Raw genomic sequence first — 17,569 nt, 5'->3', positions numbered from 1 at the left:
GATGGTTCCCGCCCGCTTCCCTGACTTTATAATTGTCCTCTTTCTACTTTCCTTCACCCACCCGTGTTCCAACCAAATGGAAATGTTCTGTTTTCCTCATACAGCCAACATGTCCTCTTCCCGCTCCTCCTGCACGGAAGCACTCCCCTCCTCACTTTCTGTAGGTTTAAATACCACTTGTCTTCAAAGGGCACTTAGCCCAAATGCTGTTGTAGAAAGTATTCTCTTTCCTACTGGACTTCAATAGGAAGTTTCACCCCTCTTGCATAGAGCTTCCTATTGTCAACCTTGTGTGCAGTTATTGTAGTAAGTCCCTTGTGCCACATACTCTAACATAAACCCTTTGGGACAAAGTTGCTTTTACTCTTTGGTCCTCACAGACCTTGCTGAACATCTTATTAGGTGGCCACAGTACATGCAAAAACATGTTTGCTGAATCAAAGATTTCTCACAATAAATCTCATTTAAATGTTTCTGTCTTTTTCATTTGCATGGTTATGGTTTTCATAGCCTACTTATCCATTTCCATTTATGTTAAAGTTCTCAGACATAGGATAATGGGTATAAGTGGAAAGAAAAAGGAAGAAAAGGTAGACGTGGAAAGTAAAGACAACAGATTGCATTTTGTGGTCTTTCCCTCACTAATCCCCAGTATTTGGTGAGAGGTTATTAAAAAGAGAGGCATCTGCTTGACCGGTTTGACTCAGTGGATGGCGCGTCGGCCTGTGGACTGAAGGGTCCCGGTTCAATTCCGGTCAAGGGCATGTACCTTGGTTGCAGACACATCCCCAGTGGGGAGTGTGCAGGAGGCAGCTGATCGATGTTTCTCTCTCATCGATGTTTATAACTCTCTATCCCTCTCCCTTCCTCTCTGTAAAAAATCAATAAAATATATTTAAAAAAAAAAGAAAAAAAAGAAGAGAGGCATTTGCAGCAATTTTTGAATCACCTCAAATGGGCATCCAGGCAATATGCTGAGGAAGAAGGAAAATGTCTGCACACTGGCTCCCCTGAACATGCCAAGAGTGCGCACAGAGGACGGCTTTTTCTCAGGACATTGGTGACAGATAAAAGTCTTTACCAATAAATTTACTGACCAAAGTTTCATCAATGGAAAAATGAGATTAATAGAAAGAAAGAACATGAAAATAAATACCAGTGGCAAAATGTTATATTTCTACCACCAAAGCAATGGAATACATATCTATCAATGACGAGAAAGTTAACTGGGTACGTATCAGAGAGAGACATGAAATGAGTATCCAACAAGAATAAAGTGTTATGAACTCAATACTTGTAATGATTAAGTGGCTGTGGACCATTTTTCATGATCACATCTGGAATTTGTTTTAGAAGTCTTCAAACTAGCTCAACTTTTTGCTGCAGAGTAATTACAATGGTCTGGGGCTGTTTAGAAAAAAAGAGAGAAACTTATAATAAGGTGATGCTAATATGATTCGAGCTTTTTAGAAAAATTTCAATTAATAAAATGATTATACAATCATTTTATACATTTACAGGACTCTGCTTTGAAATCATTTTCTAACTTCTTAATTACTTATGAAATAAGGTAGAAATCTGAAAATTCCCTTTATTAGGCCCCTAACCGGCTAAAAGACATGTAACTCACTCTGATGTTATTTTTACCCATGTGCATATACATAAATATACACCGTTTGGTAAAGAAAGTATTTAAAGACATAGGAGAACTTGCCAAGTTGGTTAATAATCTTGACTAAATAAGGCATCACCGAGGCAAATTCCCAGACAAAAACTGATCTGCCAGAAAGGATTTTGACTAAGAGAGCTCCAACTTGAAGAATTAACTGTTATAATTAATAATAAACCAGAATTAATAATTGCATCATTAGCAATACCAATAAGTAAGTTATACATATTAAACTGAACATCAATTACATCGCTGAGTGATGTATTGCTTGGATGTTCAGCAGAGCAAATGGGAAAGCTCATCAGAGATACTGATAGATGTGCTGAGCAGATGCCATTTATTAGGCCCAAGGCAGGTGCCGGGCTCATTTTCAAAGACTGTTTCTCAGGGATAGTTTTTCACTCTTCCAAATGAAAACAACATGTTGAAGAAATTGTGATGCTTCTCATTCCCTTACACACCACTATATTTTCCAACTTCATACCCAGAGCCTGAAAACATTATTTAATGAGATCATCTATAATCCTTTTGAAGAGAGTTCTATTACAGTGCATACTCCTAGGTTCTCTTGAGAACTGATGTTACTGAAGGACAAACACAAAGAATGGTGTCCACATTTAAACCAAGGACAGTGAGAACAAAGGAACCCCGAATGGCCAGGATGACAAAGGGAGCCAGGTGTTTTGTTCCCTGTGCTGGGCTACAGAAAGCACAGAATAGTTTATACACTGCTTTCGGCTATTCCTGCTTCAAAAAAGTAGTTGTTTTTGAAAATGCAGTAACTTTTTTCATCATTATCATCATCACCATCTCTGCCAGCAGCAAGATCATAGCCTGGGTCAGGTTGCTGCTGCTTATATCCCAAAGACTGGCAAATGGAAAATATTTGCCCGTGGGGGACTCATTGCAGATTTTGACATATGAGAGAATAATAATATTCCTCTCATGCTCTGGTGCTCCTGGAGACCATGCCATCCACATTGTGTTCATGTAAATAACACCCTATGCAGCATCAAGAAATCCATTCATTTTCCCAGAAGTTCAATATTGCACCTCTCTGAAGGCCTGTGAAATTCAAAAACTTGGGACTGGTGGTGGTCCAGTGTAATTTCCTAGTTCTCTTGAAAGCCTTAAAATAGTCCTTGATTAGAATAACAACTACACAGCTACAGAAAAAGTTATCAGCAACTGCCATTTCCAAATTCTGCCTTTAGCCTGGGCCAGGTTTGTGTGAGGTCTTTTATATGCGTGTATTATTGTAGTCATTCTCTCACTGCCCACCATGAAATTAAAAAATAGTATTCTCCCTGTTTTCCAAATATGGAAGCTGAAATTGAGAGTTTAGGAGATTTCCCCAAGAGCTGACTTGAACTTACTACCTTCTATCTAAAGTAAATGCTTTCTAAATTATGTACACTGGGATGCAGAGTCCATGAAAACCACCCTATCAAAATTTGGTGCAGAGAATCCTTAAGCCCAGATTCCTCGCTGACATATTTGAAAACTGCCCTAGGAAGTGTGCCATGTGGTTTAGAAAACGCTCTGCAGTCTAAACCTCACTGTCCCTATGCGCTGGTCACTGGTCCCCCTAAGTGCAGAAGAGAGGCCAGTACCAGCACGAATCTGAGGTTTATCCCCAGTGGCCTACAGTTACATTGAAATTTCATTGAAGTCTTTTGTTTCAGCTTTGAACATAAAGCATGCAAATGTTGCATTTTACTCCATGATTTATTGATTTTTAAAAATAAAAATAATGTTTTAAATCATTTTCATCAAGGACAGAGAAACTCCCTCTTGAAGGCCTGGATTTGTCTCCCAAATACTAGTATAAGGAAAGGGAAAGCGACTAGAGAAGAGCTACAGTTCCATAAAGGAGAGCCACCTCCGCTGTCCTTAGGACAACCCTCCCAGAGAGGGGGGAGGGGATCATTTGCTTGAGAATATATGGTAGCTGAGCTGGAAAAGCCATGGTTTGTGAACAAATCAGACATTAAAAGCTAAATCCCAGATCCTCTCACATTAAAAACAATGATAATTCTACAAGTAGTATGTCAGGCAGGCAAGGGGGTGGGGAGGACAAAGGTGTATGTAATTTGAACAAATTTATGAGCCAATATTTAAAAAAATCGTTGGGCCTCCCTCTCAGTACACTGAAGACATTGGTGAACATGTCTGGACACTGATAGTGTCAAAAGGGCAAATAAAATGAGGTATTTCTGTTGAAAAGATGGTGTGTGTTTTTTTCTCTCCTTCAATTCACAGGTCCTGGCTTTCCCTTAATTCTTTTACAAGGCCAGAAAGTATTTAAGAGAAGAATTCTTTGTTCAAAAGGGAGTTTTGTTTATTCTAGATCTATCCTTGATATTTTCTTGATTTGCTGCCTTTTCAACAACCGGCTGAGTTAAGATAATGAAGGAAATTCTGACTTCCTTTCCATTCTGATTAAATATATTTGATCACACCCATAAATACTTTTAAAAAAATCTCACAAATACTAAGTAGTTTATAGTATGTATGTATGTATGTATGTATGTATTTATTTATTTAAAATATATTTTTTATTGATTTTTTACAGAGAGGAAGGGAGAGAGATAGAGAGTTAGAAACATCGATGAGAGAGAAACATCCATCAGCTGCCTCCTGCACATCTCCCACTGGGAATGTGCCCGCAACCCAGGTACATGCCCTTGACCGGAATCGAACCTGGGACTCCTCAGTCTGCAGGCCGACGCTCTATCCACTGAGCCAAACCGGTTTCAGCAGTTTATAGTATTTAAAAATACTTATTTACAAGAGAGACTAGTCCAAACTCAACCAAACAAATATCACACAGTAGTACAACATGGCCTTTTGCCAACAAATTCACCTTTTATCCTAAATTGTAGTAACAGTTTTCTAAAGCAAGGGATGAAAATCAAATGATCATAGTTGGCATCTAACAACAGTAGGGTGGAGTTTCATGCTAGCCACTGGGGTAAAGATAAAGACTTAGTGAAATGCTATTGTCACTCAGTTTAGATAAATGTCTTTAAAATATTCATGACTTTTCCATGCTTATTAATATAAAAAATAAATTAACTTAATTTATTATAAGATTGAAATATATTTCCTTATAGAAAAGTTAAGAATAATTAAACTCATTAAAATTAATTGTTTCATGCAAAAACTTAAACTATGTTTTGAAACTATAGATACTTTCTTTTCCCAATATTTTGCATCTTTTACTGAAATCTTGGTTTTGAGCTCAACTATTTAGTCTCAAGCATTCTTCTTAAACATGCACAAGGCACCAGATTGCTAACAAAATTAAGAGGTAGATTTCCCAAAGTACAGAGTTTCAATTTATCCTCTACAAGCCAGAAAGCTCTATGCCTTAAGCAAACAGAAGACTGTTAAATATATTGTTTTATTTTCCGTTCTTCTTGCTGATAGAAAGAGAAAACACAAAATATTGAAAAATTAAATTGTTGTCTTACACTGAAAAGCTTTTACATAGAAATCCTAAAGTATATGTAGTAACAATGGAAAACAAAACTACTTGGTGCAGTATACATCTTTTAAAAGATATTATTTCTGAAACCAAAATCTTGACATTTGACTCAGCATTTCCTTCCACAAAATGACAAGGAAAAAGGGACAGAATCTCTCATGACACTCCTGTATCCTCTTACCATTTTCTTGTAACTATACTGTTTTATAGATGAAACTGCCATAGCAGAATGACAAATATAACACATAAAAGAACAAAAAAGGGCAATAAATCACCAGTGTCACTACAGCCCATTAAAATGCATTCAGCTGCTGTTGCAGGAAGAATAAAAAATTCCCCTCACTTTACATTCTTTCTAGCTGAAAAGAAAATTTTAGACTCTTCAAGCAATCCTTATAAGAAATTCCAACCAAATTCTCCTCACACTAACTTTCAATATTGGCCTCCATGGCCAAAATATACAGCATTGATACCATGCTCACTGTTTAATAAGAAATGCCCAAGATGGGGCATATGAACTGTTAATTCTCCATGTATATATAACACTGCATTTGATAAAAAGCAGTTGGAAATGGTAGTTCTAATTCAGCCACTATTTCCAATAAACTGATTATCAACTTAAATAAAGAGTTTGGCTATTATTACTTATAAAAAAGTCTAAAAGAGAGCTTTCTTTCCTTAATTTTTACCTAAAGTTCTCTCAAAAAGTCACATGAAAGCTTCTGACACTGAAAATGACTCTGGTATCATATAGATATGCAATTTTAGAGTACAAATAAATTTATGTTAACTTACTTCATTACACACTTAGGACAAATGGTTTAAGATACTGGTCAATTTGTTAAAGTGAAATATATATTGAACTGTTTATGTTGGTTTTAACAAAGATGATAAATACAAGTTCCTTGAGGCAAAGAGCACAAGTTACACTTCTTTGAATTCTCATTTCTTAACACAGCTAATCTATCTATATCTATATCTATATCTATATCTATATCTATATCTATATCTATATCATCTATATCTATCTATATATCTATATCTATATCTATCTATCTCTATCTCTATCTCTATCTCTATCTCTATCTCTATCTCTATCTCTATCTCTATCTCTATCTCTATCTCTATCTCTATCTCTATCTCTATCTATATAAAAGCCCAGCGACCAGAATGACCAGAACTACCGGTGGCTATGGCATGCACTGAGGCAGCCAACTGGCCTGATCTGGGCCCTGATTGCCGCCCCCCAACCCCGGCTAGCCCAGCCTCCTATTGGCCCCCAATATCCCAATTGAGGGTGGGGCTGGCCAACCAACCACCTGCAGCTCCCCCCAAGCCAGCCCCAATCCCAATCACCCCCCAACACCCTGATTGGGGGCAGGGCTGGCTGGCCAACCGCCTGCGGCCCTTCCTCTCTCCGCCAGCCTGGCTGAATGGGCCCCCATTGGGGTGGGCCGGCCATACCCCACCCGTGCATGAATTCATGCACCGGGCCTCTAGTCTATAACAATAAAAAAAATAATATGCTAATTAGACCAGACAATCAAACAACCTTCTGGACGTCTTTTTGGATGAAGCCAGGGCTGTGAGGGCCAAGGCAGCCGCTGTGGCTGTGAGGGCTGAGCCAGTTGCTGTGGCTCTGAGGGCTGAGCCCCTTACACGAATTTTGTGCATCGGGCCTCTAATATACATATATATATATATATATATATATATATATATATATATATATATATATATATATATATATATACAAAAGCCCAGCGACCTGAATGGTGGAATGACCAGAACGACTGGAACAACTGGTGGCTATGATGTGCTGACGTGCACTGTGGTAGCCAACTGGCCTGATCCAGGCCTTGATCAGATCCCGCCCCCACCCCCCCGCCCCGCCCCAGCCGGCCTGCCCTCTGATCGGCCCCCAACACCTTTGCTGTGAGCCTTTTTGTGAGCCAAATTAATAAATGCCCACTGATTTGATTATTAAGTCAACATTCAGGTTGAGTCACCTACTGACTCAGTAAACTTGGCCAAAGGAAGTGGGGGGGGGGGGTAGAATGAAGGGGCTGGGAAGGAGGAAGGGGCAGGAGAAGGAGGCAGTAAACTACACAGCAGCTCAAAGACAGGAGCCCTAAACATCTAAGTGAGGTTACCACGCCCAAATCAAAAGTGCATGAATGAAGTCAAGGAGTGATGGGAAAACCCAGGTTGAGTCTCAGGAAGTAGAAGTCAAATTAAGACACTCACACCAACCACAGAGGGAGCTGCCTTCCCCCAGGCCGGCCCCACCCCCAATTGGCCCCCAACACTGCAATCCGGGGCAGGGCTGACCAGCCAACCTCCCGTGGTCCCACACCCCTGCTGGCCTGGCCTGATGGGCCCCCATTGGGGTGGGCTGGCCAGACCGCACCTATGCATGAATTTGAGCACCGGGCCTCTAGTTGCATATAAAGGTCTTCAAGGACATGAAGAGTTCTTTACACACAGGATGATTGAGTGAATCCTTCCCTCCTATAGTAGGGACCAGGAATACTCTTGGAGCAGTGCAGAGCTAAGCATTTCAAAGATTGAAAGGTTGTAACTTGTATTTCTATCAGAGCTGAACTGTATGCACTTCCTGAAAGTGTCTGATGGGAGGCTGGCCATCAGAGGTCTAAGTGACACTGGGCACTGCACACCTCCTGGAGTCCCAATCTCCCTAAGGCAGACACAGTTGGGAGCTCCTGTCGGTTGTTTTAAAAAAGTGGTATGGAAATTAGTCCATACCGTAAAGGCAATTTCATCTTTTTACAAATGACTTCATTCCACTGGAAATTTATAGCTGGCCTCTAAATGCCTTTTAAGTGCCAAGGGCTGAGTGGCAGATTGTGAAAAGTATAAGGATATGTAAAATATGGCCCTGTAGTAGGTAGGAGATAAAAATACTTCTACACACATTTCATAGTTGACTCAATTAACAATCTCTAACACAACACTTTATGAGTCTAATCACTGAACGATTGAAAGGGCAAATATAACTGCCTGCAGCTAAAGGTGGTCAGATTTTATCTCAGCACCCATATAGTCAAACAATATGCCTGAGTATTATTGTTTATGCTCTTTGTCAGTTTTGATTCATATGCATACCATGGTAAATAGCTCTCAAAATAAAGAAAGTGGATATCTCAGGCAAGAAGTTGAATGAAGCCGTTCTATCTCTAAGGTACTCAGGGTCCTTTGATAGGTTTGAACCTGCCCTTTAAATTCCCTATCAAGTGCTCTTCCATGCAGACTGCGTATTATACATAACCCAGGGCCAGTACTTCAACTGTATTAATTTCCTGGCTTTTAGCTCTTCTATTCTTGTCTACTCCCTCTATTTGTGCTTTTCTAGGCTGGGACGATCCTCCATGTCTTTGCTTTACTTCTGTCTTTTGGCCTCTTTGATTTCCCCTTCAATGTTTCTAGTGTGGCTGGAGTACATAGCACATGCTTGAACCTGTCGGCCCCTCTTGAAAACACCTCAGCTGCTACCCACTGCCCCTGGGATCAAGGCCAATGTCCTTAACGTCAGCCTCTTTCTGCCTGCACAACCTGACTGCTCCCATACATTCTTCCAGCCACAATGGCCTCTGTGCAGTTCTTTATTCTTGGGCATGCTATGTCCCACCACAGGACCTCTGCACTTGCTGTTCCTGCCACTGACTGAGCTCAAGTTCAGTGAACAATCCCACCATCTTCAAACTGTAACCAGTTGTCTGAGCAATTCATTGAGGCTAAGGTCTGATTTCAGTTACACCTTCAACTTACAAATAAAGAGCCTGAGGTCCACAGAAGGACAAATGCCCCCTATCTGCATTTAGCCCTGTAACAGCTTCTCATGGAGTTCCAAGCATCCACTGGCTGGCTCTGAGAGGTGAAGGAAGAGCAGTGGACAGATAGAGTCTGGGAATGGGCACAGATAAAGTTGGTGTGAGTGGGGAGTCCACTCTGTGAAATAATTAAAATAAAACTAAATCTCATGATAGTGATACAAGCCACAAAATACCTAAGAATAAACTTCATAAGAAAGATCATCCACTGTTCACCTTTCAGTAAATACTTTTGAATTCCCACTGGTGCGTAAGGGGATATCTTGGGAACAAGACAGACAAAGCCCTGCTCTGACCACATTCTAGGAGGGAGACCTAGCTTAATCAGGGGGCCTCAAAAAGTGGCAGAGTGATGGGCTAGGCATGGCCAGGGAGCTGGCAGGGCCATGCACTTCAGGTACTCTCTGAGAACATGACCTTTGTGCCTAATTCTGCCTGCTGAGGCGGAGCTGGTGATATGAAGTCTGGGGGAAGGACGTTGTGGTCAGAGGTTAAAAGGATGGGCAAACATCTGGCACAAGATCCAGCTTGGTGCTTTGGAGAAACAATAAGTAGCTCAGCAGTGAGTGAGAGAGTGATATGAACTGAGGACTGAGTGTGAGGCCAGGCGTGGAGCAGGCTCTTCATGCTGTGATTGGGAGTCTGGAATTTATTTTAAGTGCACTGGGAAGCTACTTGGGGGCTTTACGAAGAGCAGTGATGGAACAAGACTTCAGTTTCAGGAAAGTTGGCCCAGCTGCTCTTGGGCAAATGAATGAACAGGGAGCAATCAGAGTAAGTCAGAGAGCAGTTAAAGTGCTTCTGCAGTGGTCTAGGCTGGGCCACCGTCTTGGTGCCTGGATATGTCAGCACACAGCAGATGAAGAGTCCTGCCCTCAGGAGACAAATTCTAGGAGGGGGAAGGCAGTAGCAAACATAACAAGTAAGCACAGAGGGTGACAGTGCTATAAAATAGGAGAGAGTAGCAGCGTAAGGGGACAGACTGTGTGGAAGGGGTGGGGAGGTGTCATGGAAGGCTGTGCTGTTAAGAAGGGTGAGTTCTCAAGGCAGACTTCAGTGAAAAGGTAGATTTGAGCAAACACTATAGGAGGTGAGGGAGCCAGCTAAGTAGATAGCTGGGGAGGACTACTGCAAGCAGGGGAAAAATGAGGGCAAAAGATTGAAGGTAGGAGCATGGCTGTTGTGTCCAAAGAACAGGGAGGTCAGGGTGACTGGGGTGGAATGAGGCAGAAAGCGAGGGGCCCGACATTTAAGGACTGGTAAGTAGACATGGAAATATAAGTGATGAGGTATTCGAAGAACATTCAAGCTTTATCACATGATCCTATATAATAAAAGGCTAATATGCAAATTGTCCCCTTGGGAGTTCGCCCGACAGGGAGTTTGACCACTCGCTGTGACGTGCGCTGACCACCAGGGGGTGGCACGGAATGAAGGCAGCCAGGGGAAGGAAGGCTCTGATCGGCCCTGATCGCTGGCCAGGCCTAGGGACCCTACCCGTGCATGAATTTTGTGCACTGGGCCTCTAGTATCAATATAATCAAAGATTATGATAATAGCATAGGAAGAGACAAAGAGGACCATGCAAATCTAAAGTTGAGAACTTAAATATGACAATATGGCATTTCAATCCCATGAGAAAAGAATGGTCTACTTAATAATTAGAGCCGTCTAACTGGTTGTTTATCTGGAAAAAAGCTAGATGTTTCCCCCGGCCACACTCCACACCCTATCAGTGGTAATTTAGATGGATTCAACAAAGAGCTAAAAATCAGGGTAATGGCTGAATAATCTGACCTGTGTGAAGAACTTCTCAAATTAAAAAGCTTGGAAAAGGAGAGGAAAATGGGAACATTTTTGGGAACATATTTGATTATCTAAAAATAAAACATCCTTATGCCCAAAGAACAGTGACTGCCAGGAATATGTACAAATATAGAAGAAAAATGCAAATAGCTAATAAACATTGGCAAAGAACCCCAACTTCAGGAAAAGTCATTAGAATACCATTTCACCCCATACTGGACACATTAGGTTGTAAATGTCCAGGGCAGGTGGAATTGTGGGGAGGGCCACGTAAGGGACACTGGTGGAAGCGTGAACTGCTACAATTGGGAGGAATGTTATCTAGTCAGTTCCATGTGAAAAACAAACTTGCTCTTTACTCATATTTGAGAATTGTTTAGAAATAAAAGTTATAATAGACAGCATACATAGAGAAGGCTATTTATTCTAGTTTGGTTTTAGGGAGAAAAGTGGTGAAAATCTGAATGTCCATATAATAAGAGGCTGGGTAAACAGATCATAACATAGTCATACTTTACAGGAGAACAATAGTCAACTATTAAAAAAATAATGCCTTAGATTTATTTTTAAGGCTTGAAGGGGAATTCTGAGCCATTTTTGACACAAAAGAACATTTGTGAACTGAGGACAATGCACAGAAGTTGATCAAATATCCTCACTTCCTTTTCAAATGTCATCAATCCAATAAGTCACTGCTCTTCACATGGAAAGGGGTGAGAAGTGACAAAAACTGTCTCCTTGACCAAACTCTACCCAGGGACCTCTGAGCCCTTTCTCAGCTAGGCCTCAATCTTGATCTATAAAGACTTAAACAAAACATTAACATCATTTCTAACAGCTCAGTGTCACATTCCTAGGTGACCCTAGTTTCTCTGAAAGTGCCTGCCTGAAGAAACTTCAGGCTGGCCAAAGAATTGACTGTTCCAGCAAACAGGGCCCCGTCTCCCTGTCTCCCAGCCTCTGGGGGACGCAAAAGCCTATTTCAGTCAGCGCCAGTTAGCAAACTCAGATGCATTTCACAGGCACCAACACACCCTTCCAGCTTCCCTGACTGTGGAGTCCCTGTTTGCCGCCCTCCCTTCTCCATCATTCTCTCGTTAAAATGCCCAGTCACCTCTACACAACTTGGAATGGAACTCAGCTCCGTCACCTGTCAGTAGTTATTGAGTAAAATCTCCTTTCACTACTTTAACGTCCGGCAGTGTTTACCTTTGATAATGCACACATATGCTGCTTGTATCTTACAAAACTTGGAACTTTATGTGGAAATAATTGTTGGCTAGTTCTGTATTTTTTGAGGCACTAATTATATCTAGCAAGCAATTCTCATGCTCTGATATATCTGATTTGCACTTGAATTCCAGGAGTCACTTTATTTATACAAACTCTAGGATGCAGATCTTACGTATTAGACACATGGATTAACCAAAACAGATGATAAGTTTAGGAAATCGTTCTCAATAGTACCTCAGAGCTGGCTAGGTCATTAAATCATAAATAGAAATATCTTAATATAAAAAAAATAGCCTAGACATATTTATAAAATTATCTAGAAAATCTTAAAGAGAATTTGTAGCATGTACAGCTTTTAATTTTCTTCCCCAGTTTTATATTACATGCAATTAATCACAAAATAAAAGGAATGAAGTAGAAACCAGAAGCATTTCCAGTTTCTAGAATTTTCTCTGTGTGCACTTGAGTGTAGGATTTTTGAGGTAGACAGAATTTTTATTCCAAGTATTATTCTGCTCCCTTTCATCATCTTCTAAATCTAGTGGTTTAGTAAAGCAGTTTTTAAACCTGTGGGTTATAACCCATTGGTGGGGAATTAATCAAATTCGTTAGTGGCTAGAATTACAAAAATGAATTAGAATAAAATGGAACGAAATAGAACAATATTCATCTATTCAGGGGATAGCACTGCTACTAGAGTGTCTAAAGCTTTTTCCTCAGTTAAATTTACATGTGTGTCTGTGTGTGTGTGTGTGTGTGGGGGGGTGACTTGGGTGTTGCGGTATTCTTACTGTTGCTTGAGGACAAAATAGTTTAAGAAACACTCCCCAATGCAATGACAGGACTGCTTACCAAACTCGCTAGCATTCTGCAGTCTGAGCTGCCTTCATTCAGTGAATTAAATCAGCCAATATTTATGAACACTTTTTGTTTTATCCAGCAGTCTTCTTGTGCTGAGGTCAGCTCACCAAGGTGCTTGTTTTCCTTGGTATTAGACAAGAAAGGGAGATTCCACCTACACCAAGGCGAACTTAACCAGCAGGTACTGCATTTTGAGCCAAAAGGAACTACAGAGTTCTCACTATCTTATCAAAGTTTCCTAGTGTACTAGTAAGTATAGCCTCAAATAGAATTTGTAGGAGCATGATGTCAGCACAATTAAAGCAAGAAGTAGCTGAAGGCACTTTTGAATGTATCCATCAGGTATCTCCTATTTGCTTCTAGGAGGGACTGTGTTGATCTAGTAAATAAAACTACAAATGTTCAATGGGTCAAATACTCAGACCTGTCCCACTGACCATGTATAAGCTGCTGGACACAATGAGATAGGTTTTGAAATATATGTTTCCCCCCCTCCATTAGCTATATAACTGTTGTCTTTTCTTAACTGCCATATGATAAATATAATAGTAATTTTTCAGTCATAAGAGCATGTGTACGTGTATGTTTTCATGCTACTAATGCAAATATGCTTGATATCAGGAGACTGGGAAACCACAGAGTAAAACTCTTTATAAGAATTAGAAACTCTATACCTGGCACACAGAAGGTGCTCAATAAATGTCAAATCAGTGATTGAATGAATTAAGTGCCATGCTTGCAGTATGACTCATGAATAAATCTATTAAAAAAGAGAGTGTTACTGCTATCAAAGTTGATGGCTGATGCAAATGGAAAATGCAAAAGAAATATTACCTGAGTTTGAATTTATCTGGTTAAGATTAACCATCATTAAAACCAGCAGTAAATACTGAAAAAAAGAACGCATCATTTTTTACTGGTTTTTAAGGCTTATTCTAACACTCTATCATTTTAATCCCTAATAAACCAAAGTAAATGAGGGAGATTATCTGCAGCCTGTACAGGATTGGCAGCCATATATTCAGTTATGTATGTGTCCTTCACAGACTAGTTCCAAAATAACAACCCACCCTGGACCCAAAAGCCTTATGAAGGAGGCTGATTTATGAGGTATCTTCTTAATCATGTAAGTTTTAGAGAAAAATGCTCTATTCAGAAGTTTCACTTACATCATGTCTCGTAAACAGCATGTTTAATTTGAAGGTAGCTGATTATAGGTAAGTCCTGAGAAAGGGGCTATTTAGCTATGTATCCCATAGCACTCATTTTATGATAGTGAGGACAACCCATTTTTAATGACTGGCTGGGAAGACTGGTGCCGGCTCAGACATCATGGGCTCAGACTTGCTGAAGGACCCGGATTCCCTTCAAGGTGAACACCTAACTCTACCCAGCAGGCCATGGGCCTGTCCTGGAATGTAAAGGGCTTAAAGGGGAGGACTTAGGTGAGAAAGACACTGTCGCTTAAGTGCTTCCTCTGAGAAGAACACTTCAGAAGTTCAGGATAAGAAAGAATCTGTAACAAGCAGAACTTCAATCAATAAAAGAAATATGCTTAAAAGAAACTTTAAAGCAGGGGAAGCAGAACTGTTAATAATAAGTTTATAGCCTGGAGGCCTGACACAGAGGACAGAAAATATGTAGAGAATTCCAGCAGAGAAAGAAGTGGAGTTATCTTATATTTCTTTACCTTATAAAGATTAGTCTATAATTTTCCCGAGTCTCACTTACATTACTTTTCAAAGTAATAAGCTCACAGAACCTAAACATTTATGAATTTTTGCCATGAGTTAAGCTTTACTCCCCGCCCCCCAAATGTCAGGATATATTCCTTAGTTTCATACATACAAAACAATTTCTGGAGTAGAAATTTTATGGAAAGCAGTTGTGTTTTTATTACTCAGCCTTAATCATGCCTATACTACATGCAACAAACTATGACATCAATGATCCTTTGGAACCCAGGATTTGAGTCCTGCCCTTGTAATTATGTTAGAAATCTTGACAATGGCTTGCTTTTGTTGCAGGACAAAAGTTTGTCTTCTGGGATTTTCTGACCACTCACCTTCAGTCTGGAGTAAGTTACTGGAGTTCTTTCCTGTATGAGTTTCTATCGATGGCCACACGCCTTTAGAGGCAGCATGAATGGGCACACTGATTTCTCTTGGTATAAAGAAGCATACAGTTCAACTCCATGACTCTAAGCCATTTGTTTTCTTAAAAACTTCCCTAAATTATTCCATGCATTTGACTTGCAGATGCACCACTGCTTTATACAAATACTTAGCTTTGGAACAAGGATCTAAAAGGAATGCATCCAGCTCTGCTCCAGTTGTATGTACACGATGAGCTATTTGCACAGCATTACCCCAAACAACTTTGAGTGGTTTCAATTCATAACACTGGCAGACAAGCCCATGTATTGCTAATTGTGTGTACAAACTAGACCCTACAATGTGAAAAATGAACCTCTCTCATTCTCAAACCACAACACCTTTTTAGCTTAATTTGGATTACTGTGGATCCATTTTTATGGATTTTGTTTGAAATCCTGTTTGATGTCATTGCTATTGCAAGTCCAGCAAATTTCATTTCTATATAACATTAGGCTAGAGAGGAACATACCAACAGACAAACACACAATGGAGACATGCAGTGGAGTTGTGCTTAATGCATGGATATAATGTGCACAGAGAAGAGGCCAAGCACATCACTTCATTTAATGCGGGCACAGGTTTGTACCAAGAGTTTGAAACATTGTAAACAAGCCTTAAGCAAAGGAGGAAATGTAGAGGGGAGACGAAGCTGAGAAAAATGAGCAGGAAATGGGCAAGATGACTCATCTATACTTGAACATCTGACCTGTCAGCTGGTCCTCGCCTGCGGCAGGGGCGATGCGAATGTAAGGTGTTGTAAGCTGAGTCACGATTATCGCAGCTATGGCAAAGGAAGATCCCCAGGTCAGCATGCATGAGGGAAGAAAAAGCCAGACTGAAGCTAGGCTAGCAAGGAGAATCTCGATCAGTACATCACATTGTCTCAACTTCGTTCCAACAACAAAAAGAGAAGGAAAGAAAAGAAAAAACAAACAAAACAAAAACAACTCACAGCAAGGTGTTGAATTTTCTGATTTTTTCCCCCTTAAATAAGCTTTAGCCAGGCAGTTAGATTTCTAAGTATGACACAGTTGTAAACTTTAGCTGAGATTTTGGATAGATCAACTGAATAAATAAGTGCAAACAAACACATTGGTCCCAAGTAAGGCTCTAGACTGGACAATTATTTCCAACTGCTACTGAGGATGATGTATAAAGATTCATTCCTAATTCTGATGATCTAAACTTTAGGCTTTTAGAATGTATTAGATTATTTAAAATTCTGCTGCTTAAGTCACAATATTTTCTCTTCTTGCTAAAATCACCTTTGTGAAGAACATTATCCTCTTTCACTAAAAAAAATAAATTAAGTAGAGAAACCTCTCTGATGACTAAATTTCAAGTAGAGCATTTCTATTTAGGAATCTCATTATTCACATTAAGGGAATGAAAAAAAAATGCATCTCACAGCATTGGTGAGAAAAATAAAAACTAACCACTGCTTTTGCTATAGTTGTCATGGTTAACATATGACCAAAGAAATCATTCAGATTCCTTAAGTGGACCAGGCAGACTTCTGGTTTGCCTGTAGAGCTCAATAGTTGTGTTTAAATGGTTAACAGTTATGACACACAGATATTAAAAAAATAAGAAATTAAAAAATCAGTTCTAACATGATACAGCTGGAAAATGATGCAAAGAAAAAATACTGAAAAATTAAGGACAGGCTTTACATGAAAGATTACTAATTTACATGGAACAGTCTGGGTGCTATTAGAAATGTGGCAGCGAGTAAGGAAAATAGATCATCTACCATCTGCAGACAATTAAACCCAAAACTGCTGCTGCATAATATTTTGAAATATCCCTCTGCATCGTTCAAACAGTGCTGCTCCTTATAACTAGACAACTGCCACAACTGGGTTTAAAAGTAGTATAATCTAGTATAATCGGCTCTCACGCATTATTAATGAAAACTTTCTAATCTTGCTAAGTGAGATGAATAGACTAACAGTTTGGTCAAAGAATAGAGAACTCCCAGGGTATTACAAAGACAATTTTCTTGATATGACATAGTATGCAATTTTGCAAGCTGATAGAATAAATTGTGAACAGTAAAATGCTATTTTTCAGACTTGTTACAAAGTTGGTACCAATTTCAAATTTATAAATATAATATTTGTTTGGTCATAGACTACTGTTGTTCAACCAACATTCCTATATGGTATTTCATTACCTACAGGAAAATCGCACCTACCCTATTTTTGAGAAAAATTATATTGCCTTATACAAAAACAAAGCAACTCTACAATACTGAGAAAAGTAAACAATATGAACAAAACGTTATTTGAAAATGGCTATGCTGGGCAGCCATGTCTTCACCACTGAAAGGAAAGCTAATTGTAATCTGAGGCTCAAAACTCCCAAGGGGAAAAGTACCTTACAGAAAAGATATCTTAAGAATTTTTACATGATCTTCCTAATCTGTGTTGTAAAGGGTTCAATTGTTATTATTATTTTTAGTTACAAGGGAAAACTGGATTATGTTCGAAATTATTTAAAA

At 39.6% G+C, this 17,569-nt stretch overlaps 1 protein-coding gene across 5 annotated transcripts in view; it reads right to left on the bottom strand.

Annotated features, from left to right (window-relative positions):
* PTPRM (protein tyrosine phosphatase receptor type M) overlaps nucleotides 1–17,569 on the bottom strand; it is a 661,667-nt gene that overhangs the window by 200,321 nt on the left and 443,777 nt on the right. For 3 of the 5 annotated variants that reach the window (XM_059706595.1, XM_059706597.1, XM_059706598.1), the window contains exon 14: nucleotides 15,773–15,847. The exons of the other annotated variants lie outside the window; for them this stretch is intronic. In XM_059706595.1, coding sequence (XP_059562578.1) covers nucleotides 15,773–15,847 — 75 coding nt within the window. The remainder of the gene's footprint in view (nucleotides 1–15,772; nucleotides 15,848–17,569) is intronic. 5 annotated transcript variants of the gene reach the window in all.

This window comes from Myotis daubentonii, chromosome 8, assembly GCF_963259705.1.
Source record: "Myotis daubentonii chromosome 8, mMyoDau2.1, whole genome shotgun sequence".
Lineage (NCBI taxonomy): Eukaryota > Metazoa > Chordata > Mammalia > Chiroptera > Vespertilionidae > Myotis > Myotis daubentonii.
The sequence above is the reverse complement of the archived record's forward strand: the minus strand, read 5'-3'. Positions and strand labels throughout refer to the sequence as shown.